Here is a 27,131-nt window from a genome sequence, read left to right on the forward strand (position 1 = left end):
GGCGTGTACCATTAGTTGGCGCTCTCTGAAAGAGCCCTACTTTCATATTAGAAAGTTTGCATACCGTCTTAACTACATATTAGACTAATCTACCTAAAATTTCAGCTTTGCTAAAATGACATAGGTCTAGGAGCCCTGGGATCTTAGGCTATAATGAAGAACTGATATCGTTAATTTCTCTTTACCTATTAAACATATAAAAGAAACATAATTTCCCAACAATAGCTGAAAACAACAATGCGAGTCTCCACTAATTGTCGTACCCTTGACTGACGTTTGTAATTTCGTAAAATCTGCTTTCACAACAATTATTGCAGCTGATAAAACCCAGTCATTATATTATCAATTTTATTACAACGAGATAGAGATGGTTTAAATAAAAGACAACAATCTGAAAGCCTATGCAATGTTGTCAATGTTGTTATGACGCCCGTTTAGTTACTTAGTAGTACATTGGCGTACATACCCCACTGACGTGAACGTGTGTCCAAATAATGTTTATGTGACAGACAGACGAAAATATATATATTTAATATGAATTTTATATTTTTTTCGAGTGTTTTAGTGTTAAGTTGTTATGTTAATTGTAGTGTTTTAAGAAATAAATTGTTGAAGTTGGATATAATACACTATAACGATTTTCATGCAAGGTGAGATTTTTTTTTTTTTTAATTATTTCCGTTTGTTTTTTTTTTATTGATGTTTATTAATTAGCAAATTATTAAGGGAAATGTAGTGTTTAAATATTTTTTGTTTAATATTGTTTAAATAATAGCGCTATAAAATTAATTTTGTAATCAATATTAAATCACATGCGAGTATTACATAGCTTTTGTTGTAATGCGTGATACATTCATTGTTGAAACATTTATCTATCAATTCGCTTCAATTTGTAATAAAGAAAATATTAAGAAATATTTATTATTTTAATTTTTTCGCTCTGATGTCGAGGCAAAGCGCGGCGATGAGTTTCGCCAACCACGCAATACCTCAACAATTCTTAAAAAAAAAAATTGAAATTTGAATTTGAAAAGTGGGGAGCTGAAGTGTCTTAACAGTAGGCCTCCCATTGCATTAATGCTTAATGCGTGATACCGCGAGAAAAACAATTAAGAAAAACACAGAACACAAGAAATAAACAGTTTTCCTTTATATATCTGTTTAATAACTAAAAATACTTATAAAATTATCTTTAATTATTCATTCACAATACATTGTTTAAGAGTACAACAGAAAAAAATAAAAGAACATATAGATATAAGCATTTTTAATACAAAAAGATATTATATTGACTTTACATTTAAAAAAATATACCTTTACTAGACTATTAGTCCGGTATTAAATAATCTATTAATAACTTTTATATTTTACAATAATATTTTAGATTCGAACTAACAACCACTAAGGTTGATTTCTAAATAAAGACCATCTAAGAACATTAACAAACAAAAAAAATAGGTCAAACTATCGATTGGAATGTTCATTCAATAAACAAGGACGTTGGCTCCTAAACTGTAAACTGCGCGAAGAAGTTTAACCATTTTCGTGCTATATATACGAAAATAATGCTAATTTAAAAAGATTTTTTTTATAAACAAATACTCTAGAAGTAGAAATTTAGTTTTTTTTTAATTTAAATATTTCATAGCCTTGACCTAATATTGATAAAACTTTACTGGAACTTATTTAACAAACTGATAATTTTTTTTTATATAATATTTACATATCTATCTATATATATAAAATCGAAAGGTCACTCACTCATCACCAAATCTCAGAAACTACAAGTGCTAGGAATCTCAAATTTTGCATAGGAGTTACTTATAGGACGTAGGTGCTCGCTAAGACGGGAATTTGCAATATAATATAACTTCTAAGGGGTTGTTTTTGGGGTCAAAAGTTTGTATGAAACTTAGTTACTACAAGTGCTAGGAGTCGCTAATTTTGCATGGACGTCACTTATAGGACGTAGGTAGTCATGGAGACAGAAACTAATAATAAAGTAGTTCACGCAGGCGAAGCCGCGAGCGGGCCACTAGTATATGTATATATTTATTTTTACTGAGTTTAATTGATCTATTATTATTATCATCTTTTATTATCAATTAACATATTAAAGAAGCATTATGTTAAAGGCAAAGGTGCTGAGTTTTGCTACTCGACTCGTAATGTCTCCAGAATTCGGTGGGAAGTGGGAAATGGAAAATGCGAAATCCTGTTAATGAATATCTCAATACCAGGTTCCCATGTTCGCTCTGCCTTCTTTTCTATGTGCGGAATACTCGTGAAGCTCAAAAAAACATAAATGTTAGCTTTTGAATATAAAAATATCCCAAAAATAGGAATCGAACCAGCAACTATCAGACATCTCCTAATTGCGACAGGAGAGTGATACGAGTGATGTTAGAACCATTTAATAGGTCTATATACTTATTTATATTAATTATTATATTTTAAAATAAATAATATATAGCTTATGTACTTATTCCATATATAAGTATTTATTTAAAAATCCATATTAAAAATAACAATGTCATTGTCAAGCATTAACCTTCAAATTGTCGTAGAGAAATATTAGATATGGACGTGAACGTTGATAACAGTTCAGACCAGCTCTCTTGCGCTCTACTTTTTTCTATAAAGTTTAAGAAAATGTTTTTTTTTTTTCATTTTCTCTCGTTAACCCATATGGTGGAGTAAAACATCTGGCTGTACACGTGACAGGTGTGGGTTCGATTCCCATTTGGGAGATCATTGCTTTTTTTAGCGGAAAATTGGAGAAACGAATGTCTATTATTATCTTCTTTTAATAACCTGGTTTCCTAGGGGATAGACGCTGACTGTTCATTGCTTCCTAGGGGTCATCTATTGACCACGTGATGGTTTTTTTTTTATTTTTTAAATAATGACGGATACTACGTACAATTATATATGTATACATTTTTTTCAGCTTTTCACTGTATCTGGCATGATAGGGTAGGCAGAGGCACTAGTGCTTAGACACTCCGCTCCCCACTTACCGCTAAATTCCGAAGGCATTGCGTGTGAACTCAAAGCCATGTTTTACTTCATTACCAGAGCGAAGAAATGAAAATATTAAATATTTAATTTCCTCGAGTGGGAATCGAACCCATAATCTGTTGCGGTTACTATCGTATGCTTGTACCTCTGTGCAACTACTGGCCTTTATATATTTTGTAAATATTACTAAATATTAATAACCAGTTTATAACTAGAACTAGAAATAGTAATAATGCGACAATACAAAGATAAGGTTTTTTTTTTAAAAAAGAACCTATTTCTTTCAGTCTATTTGATAAAATAATGTGTAATAACTAAGACCTATTTGAAATGAGCACGTAGGTTCATTTTATTATTATTATAGTTAATATGAAAAAAGATGATTTTTTTTCTTTTTTTTTAAAAAAAAATCCTTTTTTTTAAGCTTTACTATGTGTTTCGCATACAGCTTTAGTTCTTTAGGTGTTGTGTGTTGAGCACAAGAGCTGGCGGTAGAGGCGGATTTCAACGCCGTTCTTTGCCTTGTTATCAGAGCGAAGAAATGAAAAGCAGAATCCACTACCCTTTACAGTCACAGGCTTCTGCCACTGCACTACGAAGACCTCAATTTATAATGACTATTATCGTTTTTTATAATTAGTTTATAGAACAAAAGAATTAAAAAATATGTTAAAAATAAAATCATTATCAAATAATGGTTGTGAGACTAATTAGTCATTAATTTTTATTTGAAAAAGAAAAGGGTTAAATTAAACATTGTGAAATTTCTAACCTTCTCTATAGAAATGATTACTTTTCTATTTTAAGAAGAATTAAAGAAGAATTTTTTTTATTAAATCAGTGAAAAAATATTTTTTGAATGATATTTAAAAAAATAAACTATCAATGTTTTCATTATGAGAAATTGTTTTTTAAATAAACAATGTTTATTTTCATTCTATGAAACTTACAAAGAGTAATTGAGGCCAGTCGTGGCGCAGGTGCACGAATTTGTGACTTTAATCGCAGCAGGTTGCGAGTTCGATTCCCACTCGAGGAAATGAAATATTTAATATTTTTATTTCTTCGCTTAGGCTTCAAGGCACAGTGCGGTGTTGATTTCTGCAACTCATAACGTAATTTCTACAGAGTTCATCGGAAAGTGGGGAACGGAAGTATCTAACACTAGGTTTCCAGTTTCCCTTTGCCTACCTCGCTATAGTGTGAATATTTTAAAAAAGAATATAAAGAAAGAAAATTCCCAATTTTTTTGCAATAATAAAAAGAAAGCGACATTTTTAATTTTACGAATTGTAAAGCAGAAGAAAATCTATTAATTTCCTTGCTATAATACTGTACGTGTACTATATTATAAATATTTATATTGACACACTATAATTTCCGTTGCAACCGATGCATAGTTAATGAACGGAAATAACGTATCCTAGTGAATGTGAGTATTAGAATGTTAACATCTTTGTAAAGAGCAAAAAATATCTACTACATTTTCTCTTATTATATTTTAAAAATAGGGCATAAGCGTGTGACTGTAAACTCGACAGGTTGGGGGTTCGATTCTCATTTGAGGACCTATTTTGGGATAGATAGATTAGATTAGAGAGAGTAAAAAGTACATTACGTACATAGTTATGTATGTAAACCAGTATAAAGGAAATACGTTTCATCCTTTTCCTATATAAAATAGGATAACCAGAGGAACTTAGGATTCAAATATTCCGTTCCCCACTCTCCAGCCAAACGAGATATTGCTTTCTGTGAGGCGGAACTAAACGCCGCGCATTGCCTTAATGCCAGACCGAGGAAATAAAAACAAACGTTTCCCTGGGTGAGAATCGAACCTTCAACTGTCACGTATACAGTGTACATTATGCCGCTACGCCACCAGGACGACTTATTAAGTATAATACAAATATAATACCTACTAGTTGACCCGAAAGCGGCTACGCCCGCTTGAACTATACGAATATTTGTTAAATATATTTATGAAATTATTGTCAATTTTCAATAGAGAGATGCGTTAAGCAAACTCATTTTCGGTGACGTTCTAACAACAAAGTTTGCAAATCGTTGCTTAGCAACGGTCGCATATCGAAAATATTACAAATATGAGAAAAAAAAGTATCCTATGTTCATCCCGAGACCCTCAAGTATCTCTATATGAGTATTTTATCACAATTAAATTACCGGTTTAGCCCTGATTGCGTAAAAGACAGACAGACAGACAGACAAACAGAGTTACTTTCGAATTTATAATATAGGTATGGATTATAATACTATATGCGTCATATAATAAATTACTGTGTGCAGTCATTATTATATAAGATATAAATTAAACATAATTCTATTTCTTATTGCAACTAGAAAGTTATATTAAATTTACATAACTATGAAATTTATATAACTTTCTTAAATATACAGAACATAGAAATATACAGAAAGTTTATAAAATTTTAAATAAAGGTTGTTAGTGAATAATCGTAATAATGTGAATGTATAGCTTAATTAATTGTGTAGATATATACTAATACTAGCGGACGCGCGCAGCTTCGCTTGCTTATTTGTGGGGGGAATTCTAATAAACCACGAAACATGTGTTCAATAAAATATTTTTAAGAGTCTGAATTTCAAATTTTATAAAAATTGGTGCCGATTTAAAAAAAAATCTATACAAACTTTCAACCCCTTATTTGCACCCTTATAGGGAGAATTCTAGAAAACGATGAAACACGTGTTCAATTAAATACTTTTAAAAATCTAAATTTCAAATTTTATAAAAATCGGTGCCTATTTAATTTTTTTTCCATACAAACTTTCAACCCTTATTTCACCCCTTTAGGGTTAAAATTTTTCAAAATCCTTTCTTAGTGGATGTCCAGATTACGAAAGTAAACATTTGTCCAAATTTCACGTTTCTACGCACAGCGGTTACGGCTGTGCGTGCGTCTTACCTCAGTCAGTGAGGACAAGTCCTTTTATATACTCGTATGTAGATTACTAATGGCTTCTCATTTGAATTTTCTTACTTTATAAATTTCAGAAAATACGTAGAGCTACTAAGAATAGCTAGCTATAATAGTACATATAATAAATAGTATATAATATATTAATTAATTGTATTTTATAATGAAATAGATAACAAGAGGTTATCGGTCATCTTTAGTTAACATATTGTCGACCTTTGATAAATAAAATCACTACGATTGCAATTTGACAAGTACTTACATAATTATAATTTTTAAATTAACTTCCTTATAATATAAATCTGTACTGTCTGTACTTGGAAGATATTTAAAAAAAATGTTATTGGGAACCTTTATTAACCTAATGGAACCCAAAACAATGATTTTTTAAATTTTTGTCTGTTTGTCCGTTTGTTTGTGCGTTTGTTATCGCTTATCTCAGAAGCGGCTTAACCCATTTAGATCAGTGGTGTAGCTAGGGGGGTGCGAGCGGTGCGGTTGCACCGGGCATTAAAAGGAAAAGGGGCATAAAGTCGACGATTAGTTTGTTTTTTAGACCTTAGATCATTTTAAAGTCCTCTAAGCCGCACCGGGCATCAAAAAGAAAGGGGCATCGTCGGCGGTCACTTTGTTTTTTTTTTGGAACTCATCATCAGGAAAGGGGCATCAAGTCCCCTAGCTACGCCACTGATTTAGATGCGGTTTTCACAATTGGGTTCTGGCAAGCTTCCGAAAACATATAGGGTTTATTTTATTATAATCGGTTCATAAATAAAAAAAGTTATGTTCATTTAAAGTATTTAGTTCATCAAATTTGCTAATTGCCGTAACAGTTATTTTATACAAGTGTTTCACTGAATTAACTGAATCTTTAGTTTTCAATTTCTTTATTAATATTTCTATTTCAAGCGGGCGTAGCCCCGTACGGGCCCACTAGTTATTAATATGTTCTGCTACTAAACACGTAATGCCTCCAGAATTAGTAGGAAAGTGGAGAACAGAAGTGTCTTAACTAGAGTGGAGTGTTTTAACGCCAGGTTCCCAGGTTCCCTTCGCCAATTGTGCTATGTGCGGAATACAGCATGAAATTATTTATTGAATTATTGAATTGAAAATTATGATAAAAACTTTTATTTTTGTGTAATATTTACAAAATATTTTTTATCACCGGACCACCGCCGCCAATAACGAAATTAAAATTAAAGGACGTATTGCGTTTTGTATTGCATAAATTCAACTACTTTATTAATATTTTATTGTATAAGAATCAGTTATATATTTGAGCGTACAATATTTAAATGTTATTTACAATAGTTTTTAATGATAATAATTGACTTTAAATGTGATGGTTGTGGATCCCCATTCACATTCGGATCCCCATTTGGTGGTTCTGCGGTGCGGCGTTAAGTTCCGCAAATTGTCTCGAAAATTGGTCAGAAAGTGAATATTGAATATAACTATTAGGTTCCCTCTGCGTACACTGTTAGGCTGGATAGAGCGTGCAATGTTATTTATTATGTTACCTTACCCATTTTCCATCTGAAAAATATTATTTTTATTCAAATTTTATAAAAGTCTTTTTTACCATATTATTAAAAGATAAAAGAAAACAGAGCTGCCAAAACCAATGACAGCAAATATTTATTGTTAATTATAATTAATTAATTAATGAAACTAAATATTTTTCTAGGTTTGAAGAAACCACCGTCTCCTATCCAGTATGTACGTCAAACGACACCTCATGTTTAGGGGGATTCCCCCGTCTCTACCATGAAATTAAAACGTTACTTAAAGAGAAGCCGCGCGCTCTGGTGCTGAACGCCGGTGACACATTCCAGGGAACCTACTGGTATACGTTGTTGAAGTGGAACATCACTCAGAAATTTATTAATTTATTACCTAATGATGCTCATGTAAGTTTTTTTTATTATAATACTAATGTTTAAATTAAATATTAAATTAAATTACAAAATTAGATAAAACTAACTAAATGGTAAATTTTTATGTACAAGAAATATTGATGCACAGGGCAACAGGGCAGCGTCAGGTTGTAAGTTTGATTCCCACTTGGGGAAATAATGTATTTAATATTTTCCTTTATAACTCGCTCTGATGTCGAGGTAATGGAGTGTCTTAACACTACAGAATTATTATATGTAAAATATAAGTAAGAAATTGGTATAGATTTCATTAAAATAGTTAACTGTGTAAAAATATTGTCAAATTAGTTATTTTTCTAAAGAGACTTGTAGCTGCCATAGGAATTCAATGTAAAAAAGAACTATACTTAAACGATAATTTACTCCATTAAAGGAGTTTGAACCTTAAATTTAACCAGTGGGTTTAATTTAATCCGTGGATTAACCGTTGAATCGGAAGACAAACTATCAAAGTACTTCAAAGTGCTTATAACAAGAAGATTAAGATTATGTCGTCTTCATAACATTATCGATAATCTCTACAATCAAAATGGAGTGAGCGTGACAGCGTGAAAAAGGGGTGACGTGATTGTGATTTCCATACAAAAACATCAATATGTCATGTTTTTTTTCTTATTGTCGAGATACTGATAAGAAAAACATTTTTGCTATTTTAAATGGTGGGGATAAATATTATTTTTAGTTTGTCTACAATTGTTTTTCCTTTCCCATTCGGGGTAATTATTTTCATGAACAAGACAAAGCATGGTGCTGGGCGGGAAGTTAGCACTAGGTTCCTTCTGCCTAAGCTGCCATACGTGTTAACCTAAAAAAAATATCATTTAACATTTATAGCAGTCAATATATTAATATAGATGACTCATATTATATGAGGTCATCGTGGCATAGAAGCTTAAGCGTGTGCCTGTAAATGTGAGGGTTATGGGTTCTATTGAGGCAATACTTCCAAAAAGTGGGCAACGGAAGTGTCTTAAAGGGGATGGAGTGTTATGACACAAGGTTCCCACGTTCCCTCTGTCTACTTTGCGGGGTACAGAGTGAAGCTATCATACTATTTTATTTCTAGACAATAGGCAACCACGAATTCGATGATGGAATAGCGGGCCTAGCACCGTACCTTGCGGCACTCCAAGCTCCTGTTGTCGTCGCAAATATCAACACAACCCTTGAACCTAGTCTGGATGGTTTATATAAACCTCATATTGTTATACAAAGATATGGAAGAAAAATTGGAATAATTGGTCTTATTACGACAGAAACAAAGGTAATTACAGATATTTATGTATATATATAGAGGCTGTTGTGTCGCAGCGGCTTCCTCACTCGAGGAAGTGTAATATTTATTTACGTTTATTATATTATATTTATTTACATTTCTCCGCCCTGGTGTCAGGGCAAAGAGCGGCGTTGAGTTCTGCCACTCAACACGTAATGCCCCCAGAATTCGGCAGAAAAGGGGAACACTAGGTTCCCTCTGCCTACCCTGTTGTGTGCGGGATACAGCGTGAAGCTGATTGAATTTTGATTGAATTTTACCTATATTTAACAAGTAGAATGTACTCGTAGATGTGTATGTATGTACATAATATGTATTTACGTAATATCGGAACCCGGAATTATTATTATATTAAAAAAAAATGCAATTAAATATAAAAGAATATAGGAATATTAATAATGAAATAAACTTATTAAGAATTTGTATTTTCTTCTAACCCTATAGTTATCTTAGGATTGTAATAAAATAACCTTTTCCTATATCTTATAAAACAAAGTCGCTTTTCGTGTCTGTCTGAACTTTCTAACTCTTCTTTTTCTAAACCACCCAACGGATTTTTATGCGGTTTTCACCATTAGGTCGAGTATTTCTCAGGGAAGGTTTATATATAGTTTATTATTTGTACATTCTTATGTAAATTAACATAAATACGATAAATGTGTCTAAAGTCCTACCCATTGAGACACTGTCGCGCATGCGCTGCTTTAATGGTAAGTACTACATGAAAATAATGTACTGGAGTATTGTTCCTCTTAATAAGATCTACAAAAAAGTCCGCAAGAGCATATTTTTATCTTTTAAGAATAACGGGTAGTGATCATATTTCTGTCTAAAAATAGTAATTTCAATATATTTTTTATTGTGAGGGATATTTTTCCATAATGGTATTAATCCTTATCCTTTAAAATACTTTATTAATTTTCTACGTTAAACGAAGATAACATTTGCTTTTTACATTATTTCGAAATTGCGAATAGTATTAGAGAAAAACGCGTTTAATTGTTGACACATCACGCCGTTGACATATCAGCTGTATGTTACTCAAGTTTCACTTATCCCTTACTCTCAGCATATAAATAAGTATATTAGTTACGTTGGCCATTTAATGTAGATCAAAACTGTCTTTTACTGTTTTTTTCATTTTAATAAGTACTTTAGAAGTTGTTACAATACCAAAACATCCTTGCTGCGAAACGCGCCCCGCGACGTTTTGCTTATACAAGCGCGTCATGAGCAGTCATCGGTGGTTCAGTGGTAGAATGCTCGCCTGCCACGCGGGCGGCCCGGGTTCGATTCCCGGCCAATGCATTCTATTTAATTTTCCTCACAGGGAGCCACGTAGTGCTTGCATCAGGGACAGAATACCCTCTTCAGCATTAACCACAAGCTCGAAAAAAAAAACCCGGCTGCCTCTAAAGCAACGAAGATTTAGTTAGATGCGTTTGTACGTATTGGATAATTGGAGTTGAATGTATTATTTCAGCGTGATATATTTGGTTTCAAATTTTTTGTAGTAGTTATTAGTAGGTAGGCTTTTGTTTATAATTTCTTCCGTTTAAAAATAGTCATTTAACTATCTAAAAATAGTCATTTAAAAATATTTTAATAAGTACTTGAAAAGATTAGTAGCACAGATTTAAAATTACGGTACCTACTAAAAAATCCTTGCTGTGTAAAGCAATTGGAAAATCCTTATTGAAACTACGAAAATGCGGGTTGCATTAGAGTTATATAATTTTCACATTATCTTAAGTGCTTTGCAAACATACATTATATGAATAATCCAGTAGTAAAAGCGGGCGAAGCCGCAAGGGGGTCGCTAGTATATAATAAAAGGAATTTTGCAGACATCTTCAAATGCAGAAAGAGTGAAATTCTTAGACCCAGTAAGAGCAGCACAAAAGGAAGCTCAGTTGCTGACGGATAATGGAGTTGACATAATAATAGTTCTGTCACACTGCGGTCTTGACATTGACAAGTGGGTAAACAAGTTTAAAATTCTTTGTCAACTTTATAAATTCGCTTAAAGTTTTGTCATAAATAAAAGTTTTGAGTTGAAAATGAATTATATCATAGATATATATATTATATGTCATTGGAAATTTTTATTTTTATTTGTGTAAAAACTTTGAAATAATAATAACTTAATACAAATTGGGCTATTATTTATGTATAAATTATACAGAAGTAATAAATAACTGAATAATTTACATAGATATAAGCAAGCTAATTATCAAGCATATTACACGTGCATAATATAATTGCATATCCTTTGTATAATTTTTAGAGGCTTTGCGGGTTGAGTGAAGGAACTCAACACCGTGCTTTGCCTTGATATCAGAAGAAATGAAAATATTTCATTACCTAGTGGGAATTGAATCCACAACCTGTCTATGTTCACGGCACAGGGTTTTTGGTCATCAAATATGATGATAAATATTTATAAATATAAAAAGGACTTGTCCTCACTGACTGAGGTAAGACGCACGCTCAGCCGTAACCGCTGTGCGTAGAAACGTGGAATTTGGACAAATGTTTACTTTTGTAATCCGGACATCCACTAAGAAGGGATTTTGAAAAATTTTAACCCTAAAGGGGTGAGATAGGGGTTGAAAGTTTGTATGGAAAAAAAATTAAATCGGTACCGATTTTTATAAAATTTGAAATTTAGATTTTTAAAAGTATTTAATTGAACACGTGTTTCATCGTTTTCTAGAATTCTCCCCCTAAGGGTGCAAATAAGGGGTTGATAGTTTGTATGGAAAAATCTTTAAAACGCCACCGATTATTATAAAATTTTAAATTTAGTCTCTTAAAAATATTTAATTGAACATGTGTTTCATGGTTTTCTAGAATTCACCCCCTAAGGATGCAAATAAGGGATTAAAAGTTTGTATGGAAAAATCTTTAAATCGCCACCGATTTTTATAAAATTTGAAATTTAGACTCTTAAAAATATTTCATTGAACACATGTTTCGTGGTTTTTTAAAATTCCCCCTAAATACGCAAGCGAAGCTGCGCGCGTCCGCTAGTTTATAATAAAAGTACAGTATGAACCTTATTAAAAAAGTTAGAAATAATATTAAATAGGGCCAAGATTTCTGTTTTTATTTACTTAAAGTGAAAAATATTTAAACACATAAGTGTGAATCATTTTAATATCGACATTTCATTACATACCTATTCTATGTAAATTTTTATGGTAAAAATTTTATTACTATAGTCAAATTTTTGTTTAAGCATTATTTATATTTATTACCTTTCTTCCGAAAATGGGGAACAGAGTATCTTAACACTAGGTTTCCTCTGTCTATCCTGCTGTATACGGGATACAGCGAGAAGCTGATTTTTATTTTGTTACCTTTCTAAAGAAATTATAAAAAAATGCTTAAATCTTTGTACTATATGAAGAGCTGTAAGAAAACATTCATATTCCTCGTTCTATCGACATCTATAAATGAAAATTCAAAGATAAAATCGGATATTGAAATAATATTTTTCCTTACTTTCAATATTTTTCACGTAAATCGATGATTGGATTTCCATTTTTTAAAATAATTCATTAAATTTTATTCTTTCAAATAAAAATTGAGGATCTCATATATTTTAGTGTAGCTGTTCGTAAGATGCATTTGACTTGTCGACGATTTAAATGCAAAGAAAGTAGTAGTTAGGGAGGCGAAGCAGCAAACTGTGGAGTCACTCGAGCGTCATTGAGACCTATTGGGTTGCGAAGCTTAGATGATAACAAGAAAAAAATGTCATATAAAAAATTTCGTTTCACCGGTGGGTTGAGGGGCTATAGATTTTCAAAAATGTAAAAAAAAACTGTTCCATGGACATACTCGAGCGCGTCAGATATTGATATCATCAATTGCCTACGTCTTCTTAAGCATGAAAATATGTTAATCTGACAGTTTCCATGGTGGAGGTGGTCGTACGTATGAGTTAAAAATGGCAAAAAAAAAAATATTGTCGAGCGCGTCAGATTTTCTAAGGGGGTGTTAAGTGAACCTAAAAAAAAGCTCTTATGTAATAATCTGACGATTTGGATTTGACGCAAGCTCGTAATCGTTGTTTGAAAATGCAAGAAAAAATCGTCATATTGAAATACTCGAGCGCGTCAGATTAAGATATATATGGTTCATCTTCATGCCCTAGGTGTGATATCTCAAAATCAGACGATTATCTGAAGGGACTTGCTTAATCTGACAATTATTAATATTTTTTTAAACCAATACAGTGATCAAGTCAGCTTTATGTTGTATCCCGTACACAGCAGGGTAGGCAGAAGGAACGTAAGGTTAATACACTCTGTTCCCCAGTTTCTGCCAAATTTTGAAGGCATTGAGTGTTGAGTAGCAGCACACAACCTCGCTGTTTTGCCTCGACACCAGAGCGAGGAAATGGAAATATAAATTTGAATAAATATTTCATCTCCTGGAATGGAGATTGAACCCACAACCTGTCGGTTTTACAGTTACACTCTGTGCCACTGCGCCACGACTGGCCTCAATTTTTTTAATTTATTGAACGTAATCAATAGAAAAGCTCAAGAAATAGAATGTAACTAATAGAATGTATGTTTGAAATAGAATACTTGTATTTATAAAAAGAAACTACAAAAAAAAATATTTTTTTCAAGTATTTTTAAAAATTATCATCTTCATTGAAGAGTTAGGGACCAATAAACAAAAGAAAGAGGGATATAGGAATAGAAATACCGTGAGAGGAATATATGCAATTCTTAGGTACATCAAACTTTATCGATCAATTTCTATTACTTCGGCTTGCGGAATTTGTCAGATTATATATTTTTCGTAATCCTTGAATGATTCCCTCCAAATTAAAAAAAAAAATTGTCGCGCTCGAGAATGTCCAGATAACGTTTTTTTTTTACAACTTTGGAGCCCTCCCCCTCCTTTGCGTCACTCTCAAATTGTCAGATTAGTGGAATATACACGATTTAGCATGTAACTAACTTACCCTACCTTAATCTGACGCGCTCGAGAATGTCCGATGATCAATTTTTTTTTACTAATCTGATCCTTTATCCTAGACGCGCGGCTATACATAGGAAGCTCATATTTGGTGGAAGTACGTAACCGAGTACAAGGAATCCCCAGTATCTTAATCTGATGCGCTCGAATGACTCCACAAAGTCCCCTCTTCGCCGCCCCTACTATAGCTGGCTCTCATATTTTCCAATAAACCTGTCGAGTAGCTGACTTCGGTGCATAATATTCTTTTATGGAAATAATATACTCCGATAACTTTATTGGGAAAGAAATAAATCCTATGGATATTCTTCATCCGTTTAATCCGAAGTGGTATAAGGAATGATGATATTTTCTGGTATAATATTAGTATTACGTCTTGTTACATGAAGTTTTATTACTTCCCTTTGTTAACTTTACGCTGTATCCAGGATATAGCAGTTTAGGTGGAGGGAACCTGGGAACCTAATGTTAGGAATATTCTTAAAAAGAAAGTTCTGTCAGATATTGGATTTTTTTACAAATTTTGGAATTATTTTATAGAAAAATAGCCGCTGAAGTTGGTGAGAATATCGATGTCATTGTCGGTGGACATTCACACAGCCTTTTGTGGAATGGAATGGCACCCAGTAAGGAGTATGTTTCAGGCCCATACCCAGTACTCGTCAATACTGAAAACAAACCAGATCATAAGGTGAGAACAATTCTACAGCCAAAGAAGACTAAATACTAAGATGGAAACAAAAATAAAGATTGTAGTGTTTGCACTTATGACTCATATTTCATACATTCGCTCATTCCATACAGTCATTCATTCATTCATACCCTATAGTATAAACAAACATACATTCATACCCTATAGTATACCCTATAGTAAAAACACAACCTCGTATGGACCTAGTTTTTATTACGAGGGCCACCAACCAAAGTAGACGTGCTGGTAATCTCTTCATTCATTGCGACTACGAGCCTGTGAACTAGATATGTTCAATAGAACTGAACTGTTTTTTAGAACTAATAATAAAATAGAATATTTCTGCCTTACAATGTTCTTACATATATTAAACTATTTTTGCAGCGCATATGCTTAAAGTAATTCTTAATTTTATGGCATTCGCTATTATTGCTATTTCGATATTAACTAAAACTAAAACCGTAATGTATATAGCCTTATAGCACTTCTGAAGAATGTAGCTTTTTATATAAAACAAAAAGAAGTAAATCAGACCAGTAGATCCAGAGATCTTAGGGCTTAAACAAATAAACAAACTCTCTCTCTTCCTCTTTGTCGTATTAGTATACGAGTATTATATAAAACAAAAAGAAGTAAATCGGAGCAGTAGATCCAGAGATCTTAGGGCTTAAACAAACAAACTCTCTCTCTTCCTCTTTATCATATTAGTATAGGAGTAGATCATATATAGTGCAAATAATATACAGTTATATATATATTAAAAAATATACATATTAATTCAAATACCTTTTCATTATCAGGTGTTAATTGTAACAGCAGCATGTTTCACAAAATACGTGGGAAACTTAACAGTATACTTTGATAAAGAAGGAGAATTACAGGATTTCAATGGGGGTCCAGTATTTCTCAACAGGTCAATACCCGAAGGTAAGGCGGGTGCCCTTATGCTAGGGGAGTTCGTATCCACCCAGAGGAATGATATCTTTCATATTTTCTTTTCTTCGCTCTGGTAACGAGGCGGAGCGAGGCGTGGGGTTCTGCTTCTAAACACTGCTATTTGTGGGATACAGCGTGAAGCTAGAAAAAGCAAAAAAATTAAGACTTTTTTAGTTATATTATTTTTATAAAAGAGTTATTTTAAAGTTATAGCGAATTAATAAATATGAATTAAAGTGTATTTATAGTAAGTTTAGTATTGATGCAATCGTGGCAACGGGACAGCTTCTGATCGCCACTCGGAGTTTTATTTTTTTATGTTAACCTAAATTGCGGGGTTAAGTACCGTTATTCTATGCAGTGTCTGGAAATTGCGTAGACAGTAGAGAGCGGATTAACTCTAAATTCTCTTCTCCTTCTCTTCTCTCCGATATTTAAAATATTCATATAATTTTGCAGATACCGAAATAAAAGATCTAATGAGACCGTACACAGACAAATTACACAAAATTGTCAATGAAGTAGTAGGTTATGTTGACGAAGACTTCCATGCTACGAGATGTGGATCACAGGAATGTGAAATTGGAAATTTCTTTGCTGATGCCTTTTTGGATGCTGTAAGTCGGAAATTTGGACAATCTTTGAGTCCAAGATGTTAACTTTTCTACTCTTTAGTTAGGAAAAGAGTATTCCTCTTTGCTTATTATTTTTTTAAGCTTCACGCTTTCACATGTAGTAGGGTAGACAGAAGGAACCTCTTGGCCACGAGGCCAGCCTCATTATTTTCTCCTCATTTACTTTTTGCTTAATATTACCATCCTAAATCAGTTGCAAAATCAGTGAAATAAGTACGCGACCATTGTGGATAGGATACCCATTCCGGAAAAAAGTTTTCTTTTTATTTCTACCTTGCGAAGTACGCTACATAACAGTTAATTACAGTTAAAATTTTATTATTTTTATATAAAATATAAAAAAAAGATTTTTCATATAATCCCATAAATATGTTCTATATACCATGTTTTAGACCCAGGAGCTGGAAGTGTCGAATTTAACGCACGTATCCTTTTTATTACGTAATATGATTCGAGGCTCTATACCGAAAGGAGGTAAGTTTATTAGATTTTATATCTATATTAAATAGTTCATCATCATCATCATCATCATCACCATCATCATCAACAGCCATCTTTTGTCCTTGCTGGACTGCCTTCCCCTTAATATAATTTAATAGATATTAAATAGTTATTTCCAAGTAATTGATAAAAAGTCTTATTTAAATTAATCAAATGTTAAACGGGATTAAAAAAGTAACTAAAATAAACACAGATAACATATACATAATATTAAAATCTTTTAGTAATTAATTACACTTTTAAAGGACTATTTAAAAAAAATAGATAAAAGTAAAATAGATAAAGATAAAAAAAGATAAAAGATATTTATTAACATCTGATGGTACCCACACTAGGTATTCCTGTATCGTGGATTCCAATATATGATTTAACAATTAACGTTTAATTTTGGCACTAGTTTAACAAGAGATAAATAACACAGTAAAAAGGTAAATAATCATAACAAAAATAAAGGTATTTTTCTTATTTAGAAAAATTGTAATTACAGTTAGTATTAATAAAATTAATAATAATAGGTATAAAAAAAGTTATAAATTTTTAGAAATAACAAGAGGTGAAGTAATCAATGTGCTCCCATTCACCAATACGGTAGTAACGTGTTCATTGCTCGGAAAATATTTGATACAAGCTTTTGAGAATTGCATGAGCTCGTATTGGGTGGTTAAGCCATTCGAAGGACCCTGGATGCCACAAATTGCAGGTAAGTTATAAGAAAAATTTGACGGCAAATATAGCAAATTATTAGGCAGCAGCAGGGTAGGCAGAGGGAACCTAGTGTCAAGACACTCCGTTCCCCACTTTCTGCCGAATTCTGGAGGCATTGCGTGTTGAGTTGCAGAGCTCAACGCCGCGCGTTGCCTCGATACCAGAGTGAAAAAATGGAAATATAAATTTAAATAAATATTTAATCTCCTCGAATGGGAATCGAACCCACGACCAGTCAGTTTTCACAGTTTCTGATGCTTTCATAGTTCTCACATCCTATTTACACTTTTATAGGTATTTTTTGTAAATAAAAAAATATAACCTTTCAGGAATGAAGTTAACGTTGAATCTGACTGAAGGAATAACAATGAAGGTTTTGATAAAAGAAGGTGACGAGTTTGTTCCTTTAGATCCAGAAAAAGAATATCAAATCACTACTTTAAGTTTTATTACTAGAGGTGGAAATGGGTTTAACGTAAGTGCTATTAGATTTAATTTATCTAAATTATATTTGCTGGGGTTTTTAATATTTATGTTAAAAAATTTAGAAGATCTTAGTTTTTCTATTATTTTATTATACAATATCGGTTATTATAACCAATACCCTATACCGGTATAAGTGCCTAGAAATAAAAAATAATTATTAAGTGAAATGAAAACATATATTTTTTATTATAATAACATAATCTTCGTTTATTAAGTGCAAATATTTTTTTATTTATAAACATTATCTAGAAAATGGGGAACATAGTGTCCTAACACTAGGTTCCCTTCACCTACCCTATGTAGCTGAAAATCAAATAATACTAATAAAAATAAATACTCACACGAACTTTTTTAGAACTAAAATTAAGATCCAATAAAAGACAAACTCTAAAATTGATACATTTTTGGAATTTCATATATAATTTAAACAATAAGATATTAATTGTAGTAGATATTAAATATTTTTCTTTTATTTTTCAGATGTTAAAAAAATATGGTAAAAACAAGACTGTTATAGGAAAGGATAGTGAGGTATTAGAAAGGTATATTAAGAAACGCACACCCATCACACCAGCTCTTGACGATAGACTCACTGTAATAAATTAATTTCTAGTTTATAATTAAATAATTTATAATATAATAAATTAAATTATTAATGTTAATAAAAAAATCTGTTTTATTTAAATTGGTTTTAAAAAATCACCATATATATTTTGGAGGCCTACAGGTTGTGGGGACTCGGGGAAATCAATTGTTATTATTTATGAATATTTTTATTTCTTCGCTCTAACAAGGTAACGCGTGGCGTTAAGTTACGTCGACACGCTATGCCATTGTCAATATATTATATTTAATCTAAGTTAACTTTAGGCATTAATTATAGACCAATTGTATATATACCTCTATTGCAATCAATACACGAACTAAATTATAATAATGACATATTCAGCATTAAAAAAATCAGCAGTAAAAAAATTCAGGGCCTTATCGGAGCCAGTATTTAAAAACAATTATCCATAGAGTGAAATTATAAGTTTTCGTAAGCTGACGACGGCGTAGCAGAACTAAAAACTGCTTTGTGGTCCATTATAGAAGATTGTGACGATTATCTCCATACCTCCATAATTGTAAAAATAAATAATTAAATTTTCTAGTTTTATTTTAAAATTTCTTCGCTCTGGCATCAAGGCAGAGCGCGGTGTTGAGGTCCACAACACAACATGCAATACCTCCAGAATCCACTGGAAAATGGGGAACGTAGTGTCTTAACACTAGATTCCCTCTGCCTATCCTGCTGTGTGCGGGATAGGTCTTACATATCAAAATATTACTAAAATCGGGAACCTATATATATAAAGAAGTTCCATAATACTGAATAGCTCTTTTAACGTTCTTAAAATAGAAACGTAATGGCAATATTTGAATGTACCTCGGAGGTTTGCTTCCAATGAATATTTAATTTCACGTTATTGTGCTCAAACTTTTCAGAATTATTTATTTTCACTCAAGAAATATCTTATTCTTATACGATACTTCAATATAAATTATTCTTTCATTGTATTTTATTTTTCAGTTTTACACTTTTCTCCGCATCTATCAGGGTAGACGGAGGGAACCTAGTTAAGACCCGCCGCTCTCCACATTATGCCCAATTTTCAATTTCTAGTTTTTGTCTCCCGGAACAGGAAAACCAAAATAATATAAATGTAATAATTTCTCAGAGTGGTAATTGAACCCATAACCGTCGAGTTTAGTCAGATGCTATTCCATTGCGGCGTAACAGCCGCAGTCTATTATTATTTTAAATATAACGACGTAATCGATAGGTATCCAAAATGTATTTAAAAAAATATATATTATTTTTTATAACGAAACAAAACTCATATTATAATTAGCTGAAATATCAATAATTTCCGTGATTACTGGAAATTTTATGCACATGTTGTTTTTTAAAATTATTTTTTGACGATTCAATTCAATTATTTGAAGATTTAAATCTAAATAGAACGATAACTGTACTGATAATAACAAAATTATCAATTTTTCTAAATTTATATACGTTCATATATTTATCTACTATTAGTAAGCGATAAAATTATAAATTATAATAATTCGAAAGTAACTCTGTCTGTCTGTCTTTTACGCAATCAGGGCCAAACCGCTAATTTAATGGTGATTAAATACTCATATAGAGATACTTGAGGGTCTCGGGATGAACATAGGATACTTTTTTTTCTAATATTTGTAATATTTTCGATATATACCAATATATTAAAACACTTATTAATTTGACATGCAATTTATTCCGCCATGTTAATAACAACCGTCGTTGCTAAGCAACGATTTGCAAAGTTTGTTGTTAGAAAACGTCACCCAAAATGAGCTTGCTTAACGCATCTCTCTATTGAAAACTGAAAATAATTTCATAAATATATTTAATAAATATTCATATAGTTCAAGCGGGCGTAGCCGCGTTCGGGCCCACTAGTATATATATATATATATATATATATATATATATATATATATATATATATATATATAAATTTAAAAAAATAACACTAAAACAAACAAATACAGTGATAGACTATATAGTGCAAAGAATGACCTAACATTTGGCGGCGAACCAGTCCCCTATCTTTAGTTTGTTAAAAATCAGGTTAAAAAGTAACTAACAGTCGCTAGATAAATCTCTTCCGGCCATTTAATGGCGATCGGAACGGCGGACGGCGTTTACAAATAACTTTAACTAAAAAAACTAACTGACAGTTAAAAAGCTGGTTCTAAAGATATTTTTTGGTTATTTAAGCTTTTGTGGGTTTACTCTAAATAAACATGTGTATTTACATAGATAATGGAACTTCTGTTAGTTTTTTTTTTTCAGCTTCAGTTTAGCAGAGTAGGTAAAGGTAACCTAGTGTTGAGACACTCCGCTCACCGCTTTCCTACGAATTCTGGATGTATTGTGTGTTGAGTGGGAGAAGTTAACGCCAAGCTTTATGTCGACACCAGAGCGAAAATAATTAAATATTTCAGTTCTTCGAGGAAGAATCGAACCTGCACTCTGTTAGGTTTACAGTAATACAAAAATAATTTGATAGATTGAATCAAATTATTTTCTTTAAAATGTTGTCTTTTAAGCTAATGTATAGTAAGTATAGAGCTTTTAAATGTAAAAGCACTTAAGTTTTTCGCATTTTCTAAATACATTTCAATTTTAATATTAATATTTGTCAAAAGCTTTATATCTATACATATAAATAAAATTATAATGTCTATCTGTGAGTTTTGAATGAACGTATTTTTCCAAGTGCATGTAGTTATTTACACGAGGCTAAAACTCGAATAAACAATTTAAAAAATTTCGTCTGTCTGTCTTTTTGTTTGTCCGAGCTTATCTCCGGAATACTAAACCGAATTTTATGGTTGGCGGATGAGGCGTATCAAACTTTTGTAAAATGTAAGTTTATTTATTTATTTAATACTTTATTAGACCATAATTGATATTAATTAACTAAAAAAAAGTAAAATTATAAAATATAAGTTTGTTCTCTTCCTCACTAGGCATGATCTTATATGTTCAGTTAGTCCAGAGCAGCATCTGTTTGCTAGTAACCGCTGAACCCAGATATATAAAACCTTCACCTTCAAATTCTGACTTTTCTATGGTGTTAAACTGGTCTTTGGACTTTTTCCCGAGGGGGAAATTCCAGATACTTGGTCTCGCTTTTAGTTTTAACTTCTTCCATATTTAAGATTTTTTTTCTTTTATTGAAGTAAGTACAAATATTATAATATTTATATCTACAAGATTTTAAAACATTTTAAGCTTATATAAAGTGTATAAAATTATCAAAATCCCTCGCGCATCGTATAATTTTCAAGGTGAACAATGAAAGGTCTCTAGTGTCCTTTAAAATCAAATTTCGTGATTTAATAATTAATTCTAATATATGATAATGAAATTGGACCGTTTTGTGGTAATCAGAACTGCCACCTGTCGCCATTTCAGATTAAATATAAAATTATGGCGATGAATTTCATGACTGTAAAAGGAAATATTTGTAAGAAAGTTGAGGGTTTTCGTATAAAAAAGATGCTTTAATTTTTTCTTTGGTAATTTCGACAATTTTGCCTTTTTTTTTTACAACTATCTAGATATATTTAAAATTATAAAATGCTTCGAGAATCCGACGGAAAGAGTTGAACTAAAGTGGAAACAGTTGTGATTATGAACCTTAAAGCGCGGCGTTGAGGTCCACCACTCAACACGTAATGCCTGCCGAATTCGGCGGAATATGGGGAACAGAGTGTATTAACACTAGGTTCCCTCTGCCTACCCTGCTGCGTGATTCAGCGTGAAGCTGATTTAACTTCGCATAAATTTTGTCGTTCAGGACAAATTAAATGTGGTTATCTACGAGTACACCTAGCTATCAAATTAGAAAAAATATTTAAAACTTAGGCCTATAGGCCTATGTCCAGCAGTGGAAAAAAGATGGCTGTTCATGATGATGATGATGATGATGATTTAAAACTTCCAAGCCGAAATCGTAACAAATCTTTTACATAAAAAAAATTTAAATCCAACTAAGTATTCTTTACAGATAATTGGCAATTAAGTCGACACTAAGATTCGTAGCAATTAACAACTGTGTTTAGTAATTTGACCCTTTAGAAGTTTCAAATTAGTAAATAAGCTTAAAATAAACAAAGTGGAATCCAAAGAACTACTCCTGTGTCATATAAATGCGGGTAGATCAAAGTACGACGACACCCAGGAGGATCGAGGCAGGTTGAAAATTAGATAGAGTTAGTTAGAATCAACATGTGGGACCGCCGAGAGGTCTGATATATGGTTAAATGTTTACAGAGAATTGTGCTGCAATTAGAATGGATATTTCCTGTTATTTATAAAGGTATGTTAACAAATGAAATGTCGCCTTTGGGATGATGCTTGAGGTTCTGAAGGTGCAGCGGCCCAAGGGTGTGTAACGCGACGGTTGTTGGTTCTATTCCTATTTGAGGAAGTGAAATATTTATTTACGTTTATATTTCCATTTCTTTACTCTGGTGTCGTAAAGTGCGGCGTTGAGTTCTGCCACTCAACACGCAATGCCTCCAGAATTCGGCAGGAAGTGAGGAACAAAGTGTCTTAGCACTGGATTCTCTCTGCCTACCCTGCTGCCAGCCGGATACTATAGTAGGATATTTTAGTAATGGAATGGCGGAGTTACCAACAAGTTTCATATTAAAGAATTTATTTTATTGTAAGTTTTTAGTTCATAAGGAAAATATGTTAATTAGTTATGATGAAAGTGGGTTTTTATATAAGAAAAATGGTTAACTTTTAATTGAAATGATCTTTTCTAATTTTTTAAACATTTTTTAGATGATAGGTTCTAACAGTAGAATTTCCTTACTCAAACCTCTTTTACGGAAATCGAGGCAAAGGCGTCGGCGTTTAGTTCCGCCACGCTTAATACGTATTGCTTACAGAATTGGTCGGAAAATGGGGAACGGAAGTCTCCTGCAATTTTAATGCTATGCCATAATTGATATCTAAGCTCTCTATCTTCACAATACAATATAATTGAAATGTAAATTTTTAAATATTTCTAACAAACTCTATAGTGAAAAGTCAGTTTCTTTTAAGCTTTTTTCATTTTCACTATGTATTTCAAACCATTTGAAATTCCACGTTGACTCTTTACGTACGTTTGTACGTACGGTATACATATATTTTTTGATATTTTTCCTAAATTCAAATAGACAGGAAAAAGCTTGTTATTACCGCAAATATTTGAAGTGAGCTTAATTCGCGAGCAAACTTTTATTGAGCTCGCTCTCGTTGGTATGACTAAAAATATTTTCTTTTCAATGTAAAAAAAATGCTATAAACTTACAACTATATTCAGAAATTTTTATATTATATTTTTTTTTATTAAATTGGTTATTTTTTTAGGTTCTATCTCTATGCATTTTCCCGCAAAGCAAGATAAACAAAAACAATCTAGATGAGATCGTTTTCACGCTGTGAAGCTAAAAGAGGAAAACCATCGCGATAAGAGAGGAGAGAGGAGAGGAGAGGAGGAAAATGACTCTTTCTATTCTATATATACTTGTACTAATTTACACTCTATTCTGTGAGGGAGTTTAGGATCATTTCATTGTAGTCAATTTGTTTATATATGTCCCATAATTATCATTAATTAACAGTTATTTAAGTCTCATATTTTTATGAGATCATGAAAACTTTAGTAAGTATGCATTATACTTAACATTAAACTGTTAACGCTCTGATAACAAGACATATCGCGGCGTTGAGTTACACCAATCAACATTCAATACTTGGAAAATTGGATGGAAAGTAGGGAATCGAATATTTTAATACTGGGTTCCCTCTCACTAAAAAAAAAATATTTTGAAGCTTTACCACTCGCTGTCTCTCTTTAGTCTAGAAAGTATGTAAAAGTTTTTATCGATAAGCTAAATCTTGAAATATATTCGAGTTTCAAAGGCGAAAGGCGCATTCGAGTGGAAATCACTTCTGTATCGTGGGCTATATTGAGTGCATAAAATATACCTCCCGCTTGAAACATGCTTCAAATAAATTTGTTAAAAGCGTTTCACTTATATTTTGTGGAAAAATTTAATATTTGTATTATTAATATTGTTTTTTGGTAGATATTCATATAAAATATTTGTTTATTTAGTTTACGTAGAAATTGTGAAGTAAATTTTGCTTCTTTCCATTCTCGTAATCCTGTTTTAGTGTTGCCTTATATAAGTATAGGTAAAGAGAGAGAAATACAATTAAGAAACTGCTTATTTTTTATATGATATTTAAATATTAAAATATACTTTTTATTTTTCAGACAGACTTATCTATTATTTAATAGATTTTTTTTTATATTTTTAAAAATAACATTAACATTTTTATATATTACTAGCGGACGCGCGCAGCTTCGCTAGCTTATTTAGGGGTGAATTCTAATAAACCATGAAACATGTGTTCAATTAAATATTTTTAAGAGTCTAAATTTCAAATTTTATAAAAATCGGTGGCCATTTGAAGATTTTTCCATAAAAACTTTCAACCCCTTATTTGCATCCTTAGGGCGTGAATTCTAGAAAACCATGAAACACATATTCAATTAAATATTTTTAAGAGTCTAAATTTAAAATTTTATAAAAATCAGTGGCGATTTAAGAATTTTTCCATACAAACTTTCAACCCCTTATTTGCACCCTTAGGGGGAGAATTCTAGAAAACTATGAAACACGTGTTCAATTAAATACGTTTAAAAATCTAAATTTCAATTTTTATAAAGATCGGTGCCGATTTAAATTTTTTTCCATACAAACTTTGAACCCCTATTTCACCCCTTTAAGGTTAAAATTTTTCAAAATCCCTTCTTAGTGGATGTCCAGATTACGAAAGTAAACTTTTGTTCAAATTTAACGTTTCTACCATTAGCGGTACGGCTGTGCGTGCATCTTACCTCAGTCAGTGAGGACAAGTCCTTTTATATATATAGATAAGAAAATAGCGCTGTTTCTCTATATGTCTGTAATGTAATCACTGCTGATTCGAATGTGATAACTTGATAACATTTCGTATAGATTGACGGTTTCATGTAGACTTGAGGATCTTGGAATGATCTAAAGCTGCTTTTTCTGATTTTTGTTGGCTTTTTCAGAAATTTCGTTGCATGCAGGAAAAAGTCTGTCTTATATAGCGTGCACTGACTCTGATCCGCCACTCAACACGAATTGTTTCCAATTTAAGCCGAAAGCGTAGAGCTGAATACTGAGAAGCGGAAAGTGTCTTTATAAAAAAAAAACTTCTTTTTGCCTTGCTCATTTTATTAAAGAATTGTTTTTATTATAAAAAAAATACTGTTTATCTTAAAAAGCTTAAAAAAAGCGTTTCTCCACTGTTCGCGACAACCGACGCGCATCATCGGCTGTGAACTCGTCACAACATGTTAGAGACTGTTTAGTTTGGCAAAAAGTGACGTCATACCACTCTCGTAATTTTGAATGTTATTATTAGTGTCTTTTCTAAATTAATAGTGTTTTTTCCTTTGTAAATAAGTAATTACATTAAATAATAAATATAAATAGATTTGGGTTCCGTTTTAGATAATAATTTTCGACTTTATATCTTATTTGTATAGTTGTACTATGATTTGCCGCATTAATCGCTTTTTATATAATAGTAACTTCCGTATAGTAAATTTTATTATTAATTATTGTTTGTCATAGTTTTCTGTAACAAAATAACAGATTTGTATATTCCTAATGTGTGTAATTAATTTTAGAGAGAATTTTCATTGTAAAAACTCATGTAAAATTCGTCATCGTAACAGCATTTTTCGTAATTTAATAATAGATAATACTTAAATAGTATAATGTTTTATACATAGATAGATAGATATTTTTATGTTCTTTTAATATGTATAAATTGTAAAAACATCCGATTTTTAGTTATTAAAATATAAATGTAAATGTGTGATAATCATAGTAAAAATATTGTTGTAAATAAAGATAAAACGGCTCGGTGGCTCGCGGCTCTCGTTACCGTTTAGCTCCGCGCAACGGAGGTGCGCGTCGGGCGAGACAGAGACAGTCGGCAATCAACGGTGAGCACAACAGGAAGAAGATAGAATCGGAACAAGATACGAATAGAGCCGACAGTCACCGACCGTTATACAGTGATCAACATCTTGTTTCAATATCCTGTTTCAACATCCTGTTTCAGTATCTTGTTTCAATGTATAGCAAGAACGTCTCACAAGAAGGACTCCCAAGAACGTCTCACAAGAACGTCTCACAAGAACGTCTCACAAGAACGTCTCACAAGAAGGACTCACAAGAACGTCTCACAAGAACGACTCACAAGAACGTCTCACAAGAAGGACTCACAAGAACGTCTCACAAGAACGTCTCACAAGAACGACTCACAAGAACGTC

The 27,131-nt window shown here is 31.9% G+C and overlaps 1 protein-coding gene across 1 annotated transcript; it reads left to right on the top strand.

The window, feature by feature from the left end:
• Positions 1 to 365: 365 nt before the first annotated feature.
• On the top strand, positions 366 to 18,822 carry LOC146540578 (apyrase-like). The gene is made up of 11 exons (XM_085202607.1): positions 366 to 650; positions 7,672 to 7,894; positions 8,988 to 9,185; positions 11,045 to 11,175; positions 14,739 to 14,889; positions 15,690 to 15,816; positions 16,285 to 16,442; positions 16,853 to 16,934; positions 17,503 to 17,661; positions 17,996 to 18,141; positions 18,633 to 18,822. Exons 1-11 carry the CDS (start codon positions 535 to 537, stop codon positions 18,756 to 18,758), a joined length of 1,617 nt encoding a protein of 538 aa, XP_085058733.1. The 5' UTR covers positions 366 to 534; the 3' UTR covers positions 18,759 to 18,822.
• The last annotated feature ends 8,309 nt before the right edge of the window (positions 18,823 to 27,131 follow it).

This window comes from Heliconius melpomene, chromosome 2 (genome assembly GCF_056956725.1).
Source record: "Heliconius melpomene rosina isolate 202511_hmr_F chromosome 2, ASM5695672v1, whole genome shotgun sequence".
In the NCBI taxonomy this organism is placed as follows: Eukaryota; Metazoa; Arthropoda; class Insecta; order Lepidoptera; family Nymphalidae; genus Heliconius; species Heliconius melpomene.

Excerpts from the sequence above, each read along its gene's own strand:
- LOC146540578 (XM_085202607.1), top strand. The coding sequence starts at position 535 with ATGAATTTTATATTTTTTTCGAGTGTTTTAGTGTTAAGTTGTTATGTT. Across the intron at positions 651-7,671 it reads TATAACGATTTTCATGCAAG|GTTTGAAGAAACCACCGTCT; the intron begins GTGAGATTTTTT and ends ATATTTTTCTAG. Across the intron at positions 18,142-18,632 it reads GAGGTGGAAATGGGTTTAAC|ATGTTAAAAAAATATGGTAA; the intron begins GTAAGTGCTATT and ends TTTATTTTTCAG.